Source organism: Larus michahellis, chromosome 9, assembly GCF_964199755.1.
Source record: "Larus michahellis chromosome 9, bLarMic1.1, whole genome shotgun sequence".
NCBI lineage: Eukaryota > Metazoa > Chordata > Aves > Charadriiformes > Laridae > Larus > Larus michahellis.
Window position 1 is genome coordinate 22,977,215 of NC_133904.1, and position 16,705 is coordinate 22,993,919.

The 16,705-nt window shown below is 47.1% G+C and overlaps 2 protein-coding genes across 13 annotated transcripts in view; both read left to right on the forward strand.

The window, feature by feature from the left end:
• Positions 1–13,871, forward strand: part of ARIH1 (ariadne RBR E3 ubiquitin protein ligase 1) — a 64,876-nt gene extending 51,005 nt beyond the window's left edge. For 3 of the 7 annotated variants that reach the window (XM_074601995.1, XM_074601999.1, XM_074601998.1), the window contains 5 exons: positions 6,600–6,730; positions 6,830–6,886; positions 8,180–8,453; positions 9,323–9,435; positions 12,237–13,036. In XM_074601995.1, the coding sequence (XP_074458096.1) occupies positions 6,600–6,730; positions 6,830–6,886; positions 8,180–8,453; positions 9,323–9,435; positions 12,237–12,321 (660 nt within the window). In that variant the 3' untranslated portion in view covers positions 12,322–13,036. Of the gene's footprint in view, positions 1–6,599; positions 6,731–6,829; positions 6,888–8,179; positions 8,454–9,322; positions 9,436–12,236; positions 13,037–13,166 lie in introns of those variants that run through there. The other 4 variants (XR_012589210.1, XR_012589212.1, XR_012589211.1 and 1 more) reach the window with 4 other exon arrangements.
• A 1,018-nt stretch (positions 13,872–14,889) lies between these two features.
• BBS4 (Bardet-Biedl syndrome 4) overlaps positions 14,890–16,705 on the forward strand; it is a 44,511-nt gene continuing 42,695 nt past the window's right edge. For 4 of the 6 annotated variants that reach the window (XM_074600081.1, XM_074600074.1, XM_074600076.1 and 1 more), the window contains exon 1: positions 14,890–14,986. In XM_074600081.1, the coding sequence (XP_074456182.1) occupies positions 14,963–14,986 (24 nt within the window). In that variant the 5' untranslated portion in view covers positions 14,890–14,962. The remainder of the gene's footprint in view (positions 14,987–16,705) is intronic. The other 2 variants (XM_074600078.1, XM_074600079.1) reach the window with 2 other exon arrangements.

Genomic DNA, 16,705 nt, shown 5'->3' on the forward strand with positions numbered 1-16,705 from the left:
GGAGCTTCGCAGCCTCTGGAGAACCATATCGGCCCGGAGCTGCGGGGCTGCTGGCCACCACCACCTCCTGCCTGCATTGTGCTGGCCCTTGGCCAGAGGCAGGGAGAAAGCCAAGTTTCTGTGTCTGACAGCAACACAGTCCTGCTGCTGCGCAGAAAGGAGCCGAGTAAAATCCTTTCCTGCTGTAGTGTGAGGCTGTAGCGATGCACCGGGATAGGAATTGCGCAGTTGGGAGTTGTACCTTACTCTGTCTCTGTACAATTTCTAGCAGGAAAACGGGACAGTCGTGTTTGGGGAGGGATGTCTTGTGCCTTTACAGCTGTTTGCTTCAGCGACTGCAAGTCAGAGCCCAAATTCTGTGTAGAATTTCTTCATTTTGAAGAATCTAGAAGGGAATCAGATGGGGTACCATCAGATACCATCAGATGTAAAAAATCCATGTTTTCACTGGAAAAAAAACCTCCCAAGTAATTTAATTGCTACTGTGTTCTCCATCGCCATTTCCAGCTTTGGAAAAGTGCTTTCTCGAGTCCTCCAAGTGTGATGCTGAGCTGCGGACCTGTCCCATGGGATCTCCATTCAGGGCAGAGAACTTCCTGTCTTACCAAGACAAAGTTGTAAGAGAAAAATACCAGTCCTCCTGGAATGTGGGCTTGAAATCCGGGTAGTCCTTTGCAACAGGAGAATGTGAGATACATTTGTTCCAGCTTGCCCTGGGAGGCAGAATAGGAAAGGAAAATTAGGCAATTGTTGTATCAGAGAATACAAGAGTGAAACCCATCTGCATTGGTTTCTGCTCAAAAACTGGAGTGATCTGATGTGTTTTTTGATGAATTATGTACAATGGTCTGAATGAAAAACAAGGAGGTTTGAGTAGTGAATTCTAGTGGTTTCCTACAGTGAGTAGTGGTTCCCTATATAATTTATTTATCTTTTAAATTTTGCATTCATTCATTTGCACTTAGGAGACCAGCACTAAATTCTTTATACTTCCACAAAAGGTATAGCCCTTGCAGCAGAGAGTGTGCTGGAGCTCATGGCCCTTTACTTAAGATACTTTCACATCTGAGTGCAGCTTAACTAAATTAATTTAAACTCGAGTTAAGCCAATATGAGTTCTTTAACAAGCCTTTAATTCTCAGTCGTCTTGCAGAGGAGAGTTGAATAGTCCAAGGTTTTGCACGTTTGTTTCTTTTTCTGTTAGTTGTACAAACTTGGCTCTTAAATAGTTCCTTAAATAGTTAATAGTTCTTAAATAGTAAAATAGGCAGGTTTCAGGTATGGTTTGGTTTGTGTGGCTTTGGGAGTAAAGCAACCACATAGTCAGGCACTTCTGTTAAGTGGACCTTCAGAGGAGTAAGAAATACAGAAAACTTGAATTTGTGCATTTATTTTGGGCTCTTAAGATATATCAAGGCTGCCTAAAAGGAGAGGGGAAAACCTGTTTCAAACCTGAGTTTCCGCGTTGTTAATCTTTCTGCATCTTAGAACTCTAAAGGAAGAAGAACAAAGATGGTAACGGTGCTGGTCTTCACCCAAGGCACTGTTTGCTTGGGCTGTTGTTTTATTTAGTTTTTTTAAGTGAAATTGGTGGTAATGAAAGCTGTTCATCTGATACTAAGAATGCCCCTGCCTTACCGCTTTTGGCTGCTGGCATGTCACCATCTCATCATCTTCCGGGCTAGACAGGGCTTGAATGTCTGATGTGTAAAACAAGCTGATTTATTTCTTCCGAAAAAGCTATTGGCTATTTTTCTCCTTTAAGTGAGATAAAATGGCACGAACCCAGTTCTCTTCCTTTTCAGGTCACTTTTTAATGTCTGAACACGTGCTCCCTCTGTACTTTCTGCAAGTCCTACATTTGTTGTAACGCGTGGCCATGCTGGCAGCCCGCTGGATCCTCCCCGGGCACCGGCATCAAACTTTGCTCTTCCATTTCTCCCCAGCGCAGTTTCCTGCCAGAGCTGTGAACAGCCTCTGCCCGGAGATGTCAAAGTGCCACCTTTTCCTCTCAGACGAGCAAGTGTTTAAAATACCCTGCTTTGACTCCAGGTGTTGTCACGCTGTACTGTTTTGCGCTAACCATAATTAAGTTCGGTGGTTTTGGATTTTGTTGAAATACATTAAGAAATCCCCACGGTGTTTCATGTTTTTTTTTTTTATTTTTTTTTTTATTTTTAGGATGAGGTATAGATTGAAGGCATCACTATAAATGTGTCTGGGAGGCTGATGTACACCACTTGCCTCCAGGAGTCCCGGAGAGGACTAATCTGTTTCACCTGCCTTGAAATATGTTTCTAATTAGCCTCTCGTTCGTAGAAGAGCAGCTGAGGTTTATAGTGGTTTATGTACACGCAGCCTTTTACGACAAAATAGGGATTGTTCTCCTTTGCCAGGTTTCCCTGGGCTTTTGTTTCAAAGTGCAGCGTGTAAGCACACCACCGAATTGTTGAGAGTGGAACAATGTTAATGAGGTCACTTCTGCTTCGCGGCATGACAGATAATGTGCAGAATAATCTACCGGTTTAATAATTTGATTTGCTAGCTATTACGTTGTTGCGTAGCCGTAATTCTCAATAAGATCTTCCTTCCCTATCCTCCTTAATCTATAAATCTCTCCCACTCATTGCGTTGGTGGCTTGAGTAGTTGCGGCTTTTTTTTTTTTCTTTTTCCCCCGCTGGTGTTCAGCTTTTCTTTAGCATGTTCTCCTCATGGATTTTCCGTAATTTTTAGTAATATTCCACCTTTACACAGCTTCCTGTATCTGTGTAGCTTAACTGTCATCTGTCTTGTGCTTTGCTTGACAGGCCTATAAAGGCTTGAAAAGGATGGCATTCCCTGGAATACAAGGGCTGTAATTAGGGTCTTTTTGCTCTTGTTTGCATCATGGGCTAGAAGCCGTACACATGGTGCGGTATTGAGACACTGGGGAGCTTGGTCTCATCCTCAAAGACGGGAGAGCAGAATTTCAGTGCTCCTGATTGAGCCTAGCCGCAGATGAGGATGGCCCCACAAGCCGGGTGGACATGCCCCATTGCGCCTCTCCAGCTTGGCGGCTTATCTGGGAACTGTTTCTTCTTCCAGTCATGGGATTTTTCCTAAGCAGGAGCGATCACTGCAGCTGTTTGTTGGATTAGCTGCATCTTCCATACAGGCATGCCGATATCGGCATCTCATCAGATGAGACGCGTTTGGAAGAAACTGCACTGCTCTGCGACCACCATCTTCTCTTGAAGAACTGGGTTTGAGTGACAGGGGAGCTGTGTCGTGCTATGACAGGGGTGCACTGCCGCTGTTCATACATGTTATCAGAGGGCATCCTGGCTGATGACCTAATGGAGCAGGGATCTCCACAGTTACGGAGGATATTGATGGGATAAAGCTAAATTTGGGTCCTGAGGTGTTGGTGCAGGATTGGAAGAGGGAGGAGGGCTGCCTGGAAAAGGGAAAATAAATACTGCCTTGCGTACCGTGCTCAAAGGAGAGACCATTTTTGACTCTGAAATTCCCAGAACTGCATTGAGTGACTAATTGGGAACAAGCTCACCTGGCTGAGTATCCACCCTATGAACAGCCCAAGAGGACATCTTGATGGTGTCCCCCCTGAGAGGGCCTGCAGGGGAGCTACTCTGCTGCGTTTACTCTGTTTGTAGCACAACAGGCTCTGTTCGTAGGACAAACACAGTTGATGGGGAGGAAAGCAGGGCTGGAAGAATCCCCCCATGTGCTTGCTTGCTGCTTGAACCCATCAGAGGAACAACGAGCCCCAAAAAAATCCTGAACCAAACCAAAAACCTGGGGGGCGCTAAAGAGTGTGGCCAGCAGGTGGAGGGAGGTCATCCTCCCCCTCTGCTCTGCCCTGGGGAGGCCACATCTGGAGTACTGTCCAGGTCTGGGCTCCCTGGTTCAAGAGGGACAGGGAACTGCTGGAGAGAGTCCGGTGGAGGCTACGATGGTGACCAGGAGCCTGGAGCATCTCTCTGCTGAGGAAAGGCTGAGAGCCCTGGGGCTGTTCAGCCTGAAGAAGACACAAATGAGAGGGGACCTCATCAATATCTAAAGGGTGGGTGTCAGGAGGATGGGGCCAGACTCTTTTCAGTGGTGCCCGGGGACAGGACAAGAGGTAACGGGCACAAACTGGAACATGGGAAATTCCATCTCAACAGGAGGAAGAACAACTTTTCTTTGAGGGTGGCAGAGCCCTGGCACAGGCTGCCCAGAGAGGTGGTGGAGTCTCCGTCTCTGGAGACATTCCAAACTTGCCTGGACGCGTTCCTGTGCCACCTGCTGTGGGTGACCCTGCTCTGGCAGGGGGGTTGGACTGGATGATCTCCAAAGATCCCTTCCAACCCCTGCCAGTCTGTGATTCTGTGAAGTAAGCGGCCAGCTAGCACGCAGGGTACTGACAGAGCATGAGGAGAGGTGCGACTGCAGAAAGAAACAGTCATCAGACTACTGCAATAATTCCCCAAATCTGGGGAACTGGGGAATCTTTTTGTTTACATGACAAACCTGATCTTCTGTTTAGAAACTGAGCGTTGTCCTCTTACTCAGGCCAAGCCCCAGGGTTGTGACCCGTTGATGGGATGGGAGCGCTGCTGCTTTTGGCTAACGAGAGGGCAGCGCTTTCCAAATAAGTCCTGTAATAGTCTACCGGCTCCTTTCAAAGGAACGGCTACACCCTTGGTTAGGAAAACTTTGCTGTTGTGTGGGATGTCACCCGTTTCTGCCCAGTCCTTAACCCTTCTCCTTCAGGATCAGGCAGGGGAGGACCAAAGCAACCTTTGAAGAGGAAGAAAAGATAGTGGTACTTAAGAGGAATGCTCTGCCATTGCCAAGGAGACCAGAATCACAAAATTATTTAGGTTGGAAGGGACCTCTGGGTATCATCTTGTTCAGCCCCCCCCAGCCCGAGGCAAGAATAACCTCAAAGTTAGGCCAAGCTGCTGTAATGAGCCTTGGTTTTCATTAGTGCTCAGGTCTGCAAGTTTGTGATCATCAGGAAGCAAAACTAGCTGAAAGTGCTTTATGTTGTCCAAAAAGAAGTTGCAGTCCCTCATGTCTTTTCCCTTGTCTCTTCTCCTTTGCCTTACTGCAAGTCTCCCTCCCTGCAGTGGGAAGGGCCGCGTCGGACATCTGGAGACCTCGTTGGTCTCCAGACCAACTCCAGCAGCTCCGGAGCTATCTTCTGAGCACTTCTTGGTGTGCAAACCCTCCTGTCTCTTACAATACAAATAAGCAAACTCGGATGAAAACATAGTAATAGTCGGGACACTTGGAGTGGAGGTGGAAGAAGTCGCAGTTCTAAACTGATTGAACATGTTGGTTTCTGCCTTTGGTGAGAATTTATCTGAATGCTGGAATAGGAAATGGTGCTCTTGATGTCTCCTCTGGTTAGCAAACAGTAAAGACCTGCTCCTGGCTGGGGATGGGATTTTCCACCCTTCTCACCCAAAAGCTGCAGCTGGTTTTCCACAAGTGTGGATTACTTGTTTTTGCTGTGATTATTTATTGCCTTTTAGATAAAACTGGCTTTTGCAAAAACTTCATAAATGCTGGTGTGGCTGCGTGAGCCGGATTGAGGAACTCATCCAGGCTAAAGTATGCTCTGGTTTTGTTTTGCGATTTTTTATTTTTTTTTTTCACCCAATTCCTGTCCAGCTGCTTTGTGTCCCAGCACAAGAAAGGTGCCACAGGGATGGGAACAAGCCGCGGAAGAGAGTTGGACTTGTTTCCTTCGCTTGTAGGGACAGCATAGTATATTCTTGCAACCTCGGCTTTGTGTAATCATTGGGATACTACAGAAATAATTTTTCATGCTCTACATGAGTTGAATATCATTTTAGGAAGTGGCCATATGCTGCTGATGTATGAGAATGATATTGGCGTTATAAAAAAAAAAACACCTCTATTCCCTAAAGATGTTGCCTGTGCAGTGCTGTTCTTCAATATCCTCGTATTTGTTAAAGGCCTCACACCTGAAAGGGAAGCCCCGTGTGGGATTTTGTAGAAAAGTCGTCAGTGAGGTGTCACATGAAGGAGAAAAAAGGGCCCAATGGGAAATGTGGAAATGCTGCAGGAACAGAAGTGTCTCTTTAGGTGACAGAAGCTTTTTTTGAAGCATGATAGAGTCTTACTGCATGTTTTCGGGTACTTTTTGGATGGCATTTTACAACTGCAGGTGTCTCGGATTGATAACAGCGTGATATCGGCTCACCATTAGGCTTTTTTTGGTTTTGAGTGCTGAAGTGGGCCAAAGGCCTGATGGTGGGGAGGACAGCAAGATGCCTTCCCCGGGGCAGGTATAGACCATTGCTACCGCTGTGATTTTGGAGAAGGTCATGAAATAACCCATCCAGCATACCACTGTGATAGCAGCAGAGATAAAATGCATTATTAATTAGGGTTTTGTGCTATCTAGCCGCTCCAATTTTGGAATTATTTTAAAAGAAGATCTTGCTGATCAAAGGGAAGAAGTGAATCATGCATTTCACTTGACGCGTGATCTCTTAACTGCCATGGGAACCCCTCTAACCTCACAAGGCTGCTGTGGGTTCTGTGTTTTCCCTGCTAACAGTGCTCTCTGTCCTGTGAACAGGAATGCCCGAAATGCCACGTCACCATTGAGAAGGACGGGGGCTGCAACCACATGGTCTGTCGGAACCAGAACTGCAAAGCCGAGTTCTGCTGGGTGTGTTTGGGCCCCTGGGAGCCCCACGGATCTGCCTGGTGAGTTAAGGAGCGTGCCTTGCGGGAAGGCGAGGAAGCCGCGATACAAGCGGCATCGATTTGGACTGAAATCTGTGGAATCGGTGTCCCCTGTTACAGGTACAACTGTAATCGCTACAATGAGGATGATGCAAAGGCAGCAAGGGATGCACAGGAGGTGAGTCCATAACCTTTGGTGATGAGGAGATCACCAACCCTGTGTCGTGTTTTCGGGCTTTCTGTAAACCTATAAATCAGCTCTGAAGAATTTCCTGGATTTGACCACAAGTCCAGAAGGCAGTTAAGTTCCCCTGCAACTTTGGACTCTTGCTTTGTGCCAGAAAAAAGAAGTTCAAAGCCACTTTAACCCAATTTAAAGCACATGTTAACTCTGTTGTTATCTGTCATGCTGCCTTGCCTGTTTTATAGCAGCTCTTTGCATGAAGTCACCATAATGCCGTGGGCCCGAGATGACAATCCTCACCTTCTTCATAAAATGCTCTCTACTGCAAAGTTCTTAATGCAAATCCTGAGGTGTTTAAACACAGCAGACCTTTTGAATGTAAATAGAATAGACTTCAGTTGTTCCATAACTGTACTTGAAGGCTCGATAGAGAAGAAATTGCAGGTGAAGTTGCAGCACAAACATTAAACTGTTTTGTGAATGTGGATAGAGCCAAAGCCCTTTTTAACAGGGAGGGATTGCACGCTGTCTGCTGCAGCTTGCAGAAATCCATTTCCTGCATCTCTGGCAAAGTACCATTATAGCCAAGAACCAAAGTATTTCCTGCAGCCCCTCCTCCTGCAGAGAAGGATGACTTTGGCTGATGTGTGCTACCTTTCTACATCCACAGCATACAAGTTTAACCGTGCCCATGTTGTCATTTTTTACAGCTGATCTGTCAGTGAGAATAAGATTAATGGCTGTGTATTGAGTCATCTCGGTTCTCTTGTACTATTCAGCACACGGCGTCTTTCCCCTGCTCTGTAATCAGTGTGGCCTAGGCAACCTGAGGTTGCCCTCCTAACACGAGCACAGTAATTGTCTAATTAGAATTCCTTATTAGCCAAAAAAAAAAAAAAAAGAAAATATGCTTCTCGCTGTTTGTCATGACACTGGAAGCATTTAAGTCCTGTAACTGGAATCGAGAGGCTGAAATTCAAAACTCTTCAGGCTTTAGCAATGTGATTCTAATTGCTTTCTGGGTTGGGAGAGAGGATGCCACAGCTGAGCTAGGAAGTCCCCTGTGTGACAGCGAGCTGCTGTGGGTCTGGCCTTTCATCTCCACCCAATGTCAGGGTTCACAGTGCCGCACGAAGTGGCGCCATCTAAGTCTGGCCAATGTGAGAGGAGAGGAAGCACCTTTGGAAAGGAAGCTCCTTCTCAGGGTCAGGAAGAGCCCTGTGAAGGGTTGACTTCTCTTGCAGCCATTACTTTGTTTTAACTATTTGTTTTCATTTTCCCTAATGGGAATTAACACAGCGATCCAGAGCAGCCCTGCAGAGGTACCTGTTCTACTGCAACCGCTACATGAACCACATGCAGAGCCTGCGCTTCGAGCACAAGCTCTATGCTCAGGTGAAACAGAAGATGGAGGAGATGCAGCAACACAACATGTCGTGGATCGAGGTGCAGTTCCTGAAGAAAGCAGTCGACGTCCTCTGCCAGTGTCGTGCCACACTCATGTACACTTACGTCTTTGCCTTCTACCTCAAAAAGAATAATCAGTCCATTATCTTTGAGGTAGGAGAAAACATGGTTGTCAGGAGTTCAGATCACAAAGCTGAGCGAAATAGGGATTTAATGCTTGGAGAAGCTGTTGTCCCCAGTTGTACAGAAGTGAGTCTGTCTTAACATTCTGATGTGCAAAAGTTAGAGGCCACGCTGGGCATCATGTAGGATCCTCTGCTGGAAGAGGAAGTAGAGTTACAAGTTACTGCCCTCTGGAAGAAGGAAGGGGTTGAGGCTCTGTCTTAATGCCTTCTTTGCCGGTTCAAAGCTTAAATCTGGCATTTTGCCTTTCCCTAGTGCTGACTTTTTTCCAAGGGCACTACCAGAAAAATTGCACTTGAAGGTCTAAACGTGGCAGACCAATCTGCTTCGCAGCTGAGCTGTACTGGCTGATTATGATTTAAAACAGTCCTTTGCTGATCTTTGTGCAGAACCTAAGCAGGGTGCTTCTGTGCTGCACGCTCAGCAAAGGGCGCGCAGAGCTACTGAGCAGCAGTGAAAGCTCTGATGCCGCTGTGCGTGTACCAGCAGTCAGTGGGGGCTTTGCCAATGCTGGTAAAAACTATTAAATAGACAAGGGACAGAATGGGATATGAATTGTCTTGTTAAGGAAAGGATTTTTTTGGGGCTTGCTGGGATATTGCAGATTGAGGAAGATGCAAGACTTGCTGGTAGATGGGCAGCTTCTCTTCTGATCAAATAAAGAAATTTCATCTTTTTCAGTCTCGATGCTCAGAGCAGGTTACTGGTGTTACACAGTGTGTATCTAATCCTGCTTTTTATTTCAGTACTGATATAGGTCAGATGGAAGAAAAAAGTTTCTTTCTTTCTTTCCCACCCCCCCCCAAACTCCATTCTCTTTTATTTTTTTTTCTCTGCAGAATAACCAAGCAGACTTAGAGAATGCTACAGAGGTGCTTTCTGGGTACCTTGAGCGAGATATATCCCAAGATTCGCTGCAGGACATAAAGCAGAAAGTACAGGATAAGTACAGGTTTGTTTTTTGAATAATCCTCTGTCTCAAAGTCCCTGTATCACCATCCTGTGTGGCAGGTAGTTGCATGTGTACTTGCCAAGCTACGGTTTTCTCCAGAGTCCCGTCCCTGGGAAGCTGTTTGCTCTTGGCCTTCTGCCATACATTGTGCTCATCAGCTGGTCCCTGGGCATCCGAGAACAGCAGCAGCGGTGTCCTGCGCCAGCCCCTGAAATCACCAGCGGTGAAGGCCTTGCGCAGATGCTGGCAGCCTGTTTTTGTGCTCCTTGCTGGGACCAGCTCTCGGGCAAGGTGACAGTGTGCAGGGAGAGGTTCCCAACTCTGCCTCCCTCTGCTGAGCAGTAGCTAGAAGGTTCAGTCCCATAATGGAAAAATATCATGACCAAAAGCAATGGCTTTTCATCCACTGCACAGAAGGAGCACGTGGGGATGGCCAGGACCTATGTAGTGAGGGCCAGAGAAGAACAAGGAGTGACTTTATCGTTCCCAGCTGACAGTGTTGGCCTAGGATAAGTTGCCATAAAAGCAATCAGCTCTTTTATTTCTCCTTTGGGTCCATTTGTGCAAAACATGAGTGTAGAAAAGCCATCTGAAAGAAGAGGGAGAGAGCAACCTGCGCAAGTGGGGAAGAGACCAGAAAAGCCGGGGTCCAGGTGACACAAATGCCAATGCTTTTTACAGTCCTAGAGGAGTCGCTTCTGCACAGTGGAAAAATACAAAGCTGCAAATGCGGATGAGTCACAGGATTATGGCTTGCATTTTTGAGGCGTTTTGCCAAAGTCACTAAATTTGTTATGCCTAACTTGGGGGGGGGGGGGGGTGGCTGGGGGAGAAGAAGCCAAAGTAGGGTGAGCTGTAGTGACTAAGGGACTCTGGGGCGTGGAAGTAGCCATGAAGCTGTGGTGGCCCTGTGGCCCACTCTGCTGCAGTCTGGCAGCGTGGCTGGGACTGCAGAAGACCATCAGACCTTCTCTTTTGAGAGATTTTTATCATTTACCCTTTAAGACCACTGTTAAGTTGGTATCAGCTCAAGCTGCTTGTTCACTTAAGTCCTCTGAAACTAGAAGCTCTTCTAGGAGTGGTATCAGCTATTTGGAATAAATTAAAACCTAATATAGCCTGAATTGCCTGAAAACATAGTATCACAAACCCGCCTTCATGTTTCTGGGAAGAAAGTATGCATCTGTCAAGCCTGCGCAGGTCCCTAATTGACTAGTTCAGTCATGTCTTAATTGTGTCCTGCACGGTGCTCTTTGTGTACTGGTTACGGTGTACTGATGCAAGACTGGGACCAAGGATGTTCTCGAGGTGGGTTTAAAGAGCTCTGGGAAATCGCAGGAACTGCCCTCCTGGCTAATTTGGTTTCAGCTGTTTCGACCTCTTTGCTTGCAAAGACATTTCTAGAAAACAGGATTAAACCCCCACCACCAGCAGCAAAATAATTGAACTTGGTAAAAGCAGAAACTGTGTGTGTTTGCTATCACATGCTTCAGAAAATCAATGGGACTTTGTGTACGATGATTTCTGTTGCAACAGCTGATAGCAATGGGAAGAGCCAAACAGTTTTGTTCGGATAAATCTGTCGGTCCGATCAGGTACTGAATGGTAGTAGCGTAAGGGCTGCGGGTGAAGGTGAGGAATCTCTGCCCACATGTTTGCAAATGTGATCAGGGAGAGTATTCTGAGATTCCTCCTGCGCACCTCACTTCAGCGAGCAGAGGGATGTTTGGCCACTGCTGAGCGAGCCAGGTTCCCACCTGTGGGAGCCTCTCGGATGCCGTCCTGGTCGATGTCTGCACAATTCCCAGCAGGAACCAGTAACTCAGCAGTCGGCTCCTGGGTTCCAGTTTCTCATGTTGCAGCACACCACTCCGAACCGTGAACTGGCTACACGCCTACACCTGGGGCTGCTATTTAGGCTTGTCTTGTCCCCTGCGTGCCTAAAGATGATGTCGACTTTGGCATCGCCGCTGGAAGGGGTTTAATCCAGAAATGCCTGCTGCTTGTTCATAATTTGCTCTTGGAACCTGAATACTTCTAAACGTTTCTCTGCTTTTATCTTTTTAGTTGGCTAACGCACCCGAAATGAACATGGCACCTTTTGATATGTTCCTATGATATCACTTTCCCTCAGTATCATTGATCCTGGTAGGACTGTACCTAACTCTGGGATCAGTTTGTATTTGCAGCTTTATCTGTTTAAATGAGTGTAGGTGGGAAGACCCTGCAGGGTGTAGTGCCCTCCCTGAGACCCCGGAATTGCCTTGCGAGGTAAAACTTGCACTCCAGCCAGACCCCTAACCCTTTCCATAGCCAGCCTGCCCGCTTCCACCTCCACCAGGACTTCGGAGGGGAATAAAACTGGGTTTTGCCCACCTAGCTCCTGGCTTGTGTTGTCTGGATAGGGCTCAGCAAGTGGGCGCTAGCCCACGTCTGAGGAGGGCTTGGTCCCATTTCAGGTGTCACCGCTAACCCTTGCTCTGGCTTTTCGCAAACTGTAGCTGCCGCTTCTTCCTTTTTCAGTTATTAATGGAGGTTTCTTAGCTGTAGGGGCTTTGGGGATACTCTTCCATGGGAAACTCTAAATTTGCATGCTGTTTTTTCAGCCAGGGACCTGATGTTGAGTGACTGGAGTAACTGAAGTCTTAATTAGCGCTGTTAACAGGCTACAAATACAAAGTCCCTTCTCGGGGGATCTCCTCTTTCGGAAGCGAGGCTTAATGTAGGTTTGCGTTACTCGATGGCGGGGATGAGCCGTGGTTCCTAACCTGCCTCTTCTGCGCTGTTCCTCTTTGCCGCAGATACTGCGAGAGTCGACGAAGGGTTTTGTTGCAGCACGTGCATGAAGGCTACGAGAAGGACCTGTGGGAGTACATTGAGGACTGAGACGGGCCCTGCATAAACATGAACTCTGAAAAACCTTTACCATCTAGAGTGCTCATGCGATTCAAATAAAACACACACAAGGCGCTACGCCTGTTACACCGCTGGTCTGTAGTACTGGGATTCTGTTTTGTTAACAGAAAATTTAAGTAAATTATATTGTAATAAAAAAAAAAGGTAGATAAACCATTGTACAACAGTATTCTAGGCGGCCAATAAGAGTGTGCAGACGCACTAAAAAAAGAAAAAAACAAACCCTCCAACTTTAACTTGTAACGTAGCTTCATTCTCCAAGCCGACTCCTTTTTCTTTTCTATCTTTCTTTTCCTGTGTGTAGTACAGATGAAATTTAAACCAGTTTCTTGACACTGCTTTTCATGTCCAAACCAGCCATTTTGATGTACTTTGGTAAGGGGGGGTGGCTCTCCCGCTCCCCTCCTCCTCTCTGCTACCCAAGTACACAGATGAATGTCGATTGGCTTATTGTAAAGATGATTCTTGGGGAGGGGAGGAGGGGGGGGTACACAGCAAGGAAAAAAAAAAAAACAAAAAAACAAAAAAAAACTTTGTATATGACTTTTAAAACAAAAAGAGGACAACACAGTATTTTTCAAAGTTGTATATAGCGCATATGCATGGACAAAGAGCAAGCGTGGCACGTGTTTGCATAATGTTTAATTACAAAAAAATATTTATTCTTTAAAAATCTTCAAGATTATGTCTATTTGCTGTGCATTTTCTTTCAGTTTGATTATTTTTTTTGTTTCGTTTTGTTTTCCCTGGGCTGGGGTGGGGGAAGCGTGTGCTGGTGTAGTGAATATATTTTTTTTTTTTTTTTTTTTTGGAAGGCTTTTACTGGAGAAGTTGGGTTTTTCCTCTTCCTGTTCCTTTACGTCTGGCCTCCACAGTTTTGTGTGTGTATCCATTGCTGGTGTAGGACCCATCCCCTCGCGTGCAGCTCCTGACCCTGGGTCACCTGCTGTCCATTGTGTTCGTGCCCGATGGATGCTGCGATTCAGGGTGTTTTGCCTTTTTTTTTGGCTCTGGATTGCTACCTGCCCAAATCCAACCTGACTCTTCCCATCCATGCACACAGGACACACGCTGTCAACCCAGAGGAGGGGAGTGCGCGTGTGTTCTGAGTTTTATTTTTAACTCTGAGGCAGGAAAAAGGGGGTATTTTCACACCACTTCTCAAAAGACTTACGGAAAGATTTCGGCTGTGGATCTCTTCTCCCTCCCCCTTTCATCTGTCCAATGGACCGTTCCTTGCTGTTTAAGTTTCACTTACATTATAACGAGTCGTAACATTGAAAAGGAAAGATGATGGAATTGTCTTTGTGTTTGTTTTGGGCTCAATTACTGGGCATAGTGTCCTGGCAAGTATTTAACACTCCATCTAGTGCAGTAGAAGTTGAAATCAGTGGGGTATTTTTCAGTTAAAAGGGGAAAGAACTAATGAGTTAGCTACTGAGTCCATTTTTATGATTTCTGTAACAAGAGCTATGTTAAAGTAAACAATTGGTGGTGGTTTTATTAAATTTACTCCTGTATAGGAATTCCTTCTGAGTTATTTTTCGCCAGGCTAGTGTCCTCAAAGCTCTCTGCCAATCTGCCAGCTCCAAGGGGGAATAAATTTGCAAAGGGGTGAGTTAAAAAAGGCAGATCACAGGCAGGTCTGTAATGCAGAATGCTGTTTCCAGCTGGCATCTGAGCCACTTCAGCTCTCTCCATGATGAATACCGATGACTTGAGCAATGTAGTTTTGTCCCTCTCTACCTGCTTTCCACTTCAGCCCCCTCACCGTGGGGCTGGGAATTGGATGTGACAATTTCTGCACTGCAGCTGGTTTCCCTGTAGTCCTGGGTGGGACGGAGCAGGGCTGCCTGGAGCCACGGAGGTCAGTGCTGCCTTTTCTTGGCATCTATCTGCAGGCGGGGGCTCCTTGGGCTTCCCCTCGGCTCACAGACATTCCCCATCCGTGTGTAAAATGCTTTTGAAAGCCGTGTGCTCTTCGGGAGCGTGGTGGGATGGGCCAGTGGAAGCATGGAGTCTACCTGGCGTTGCATTTTCACTCCGCGTTCCCCAAACTGACTGTCTGAAGGACATGGGCAGGCCCCAGTCCGAAGGAAACCTGCTCCATGGTGTCTTTGCTCTTGATGGCTGTTGGCAAAACTTAAGATGGTGATGATTAAAGCTCCCTCTCCTCCAGCCCGCAGGAATTACTCCTCTGTAAGGACACCGTCCCCACTAACGCAGGCAGGTTTACAGCCTCCTCTGTGGAAAATAAAACTTAGAAACCCCAACCTCATCCCTCCCTGCCCCTCCCCGCGGCCGCAGCTCTGTGAAGGGTCGGGGGGAGCCGGGCCTGGCGGGGGCCGGGGCCGCCTCGCTCGCGGCCGTCTTCCACCTTCCACTGCGGGGGGGACCGCGCAAACCCTTCCGAATAAACTTATAATTTCCTTAGTTACTTTGGTGTTTTTCGTGGCAAAGGGGCCGGGGTTGACAGCGGGGGCGGGGGGAGGGATTGTCCCGGGTCCTCCCGCCGCCTTCCCGTCGTGCCCAGCGGCGGGCGCCTCGCGGGTTGGCCCGGAAGTGCTTCCGCCGCCGGTCGGTAACTGTGGCAACGGGGCGCTGCTTCGCCATGGCCGAGCCGCAGGCCGCAGCGGTGAGGGGCCGCCGTGGGGCCGGGGGGTGAGGCGGGACCGGGGGGCTGCAGTGGGGCCGAGGGGAGACGGGAGATCGGGGGGGGCGCGGAGAGAGGGGAGACGGGGGCGGCGGGAGCTGCTTTTAAGCGTGAGTTTTTAATCTCTGCACCCTTGGTATTGAAAACAGCGCAAATTCAGCCTTCTTGTGGCTTTTATTGGGGTAATCGAGTGAAGGCGGAGCTTTTATAAACATCCCTCATAGCTCGCTTTTTCCCCGGGTATTGAGCAGGCTCTGTCCTGCAACCAGGTTTCGTATCGCCAAGTGCTCTTTAGGAAGTATAAATGCTCTTGGCATAAGGCAAAAAAAAATTCCTCTCACGGGTAAGTATCTGATTAAGAAGTGAGGAGGAGAAAGGAGGGATAAATGCTGGGGTTTTTGTGTGGTGGGCGATGGTCGTTAATCCCTGTGGGATCTGTGCCGGGCCTGTGGTGTTGCTCATGTGCCTACTAATGAGCTGGGCAAATGGACGGCCAGAAAGGTGAGGCGGTGTAATGGTTTGAGGAACCCACAACAATTTATTGTCTTTTAGACAATTATTCTCTCACCCGATGACCCCTCCCCACCTGGGAAGGGGAATCAGGAAAAAACAAGGAAACCCTCGGGTTGAAATATAAACATATTTAATAGAATAAGACTAGATAATTAACATTAATAACACTAAAGAACCAATATTGTTCCCAATACCAATATAACATACACAAGGACTATACCCAGCCCATTCTATCACAGGAAGCCGTGCACCCCCCGCAGCCAATGTGGGACCCTGCAAGCGCTGCGGCTGCGGGAGGAAGGGAAGGGCTCAGGGCTCCGGCACCAGGGCAAGGTGTGCTCAGGATGGCAGCCAGCAAGGGAGAGGGAGAACTCCTCAGCAAACTTTCTAATTTCTATCGAATGTGACGTTCATGGTATGAAATAATCCTGTTGGCAGCTTGGGGCAAGTGCCCAGTTCTCGCTCCTCATCCCTGCACCTAGCGAGCTCAAAAACCCGCACCACATAGCTGGCTATAAAGTAAATATTTTCACAAATTCAGACACTAGAGTCTCCTAAAAGTGCAGTTTTCCCAAGCATTAGAAGAGACTTTACCAAACAGTAAAATTACTGAAAGAGAAATATGAGAAACAACAGGGAAGTCTTAACAGTGCTCAGTGATCGGACTTGGAATTGGAATGATGTACAGATTTAAAAAATTGCAAATACATAGAAAAATGAGGGGCTTTGTGCTGATTGTTGCTGCTTAGGAACGAGTGCTTGGAGTTGGGTAATTCTGTGAAAATATCAACTCAGCTTTTCACAATAGGAATCAGAAAAGTGAATACAATAGTAGAAATTATTAAGAAACAAAGCTGGTAAAAGCCTTCCCTGTACACATCTGGGTTATTTTCCAAGTCTCAGATACTGTGCTCAGGATCTCTGATCCTCACTGTCTCCAATAAAAAAAGAGAGTAGAACGAGAAAACTTTCCCAAAACATTACAAGGAACAAGGGGAGACTGAATCGCCACTTTAAAAATTTGTTTATTAAGGGGGGGGGGGTGGCGACACAGGTTTATAAAATCCTGCGTTGTGTCTGGGGAAGACGAGTGAGGAATGTCTCTTCCCCAAGAAAATGGAAGTCAAAAATAAAAATGCTTCCCTGTGTAATCGTTTCTCTTCTGTGAAGGCTTGATTTTTGAATGAA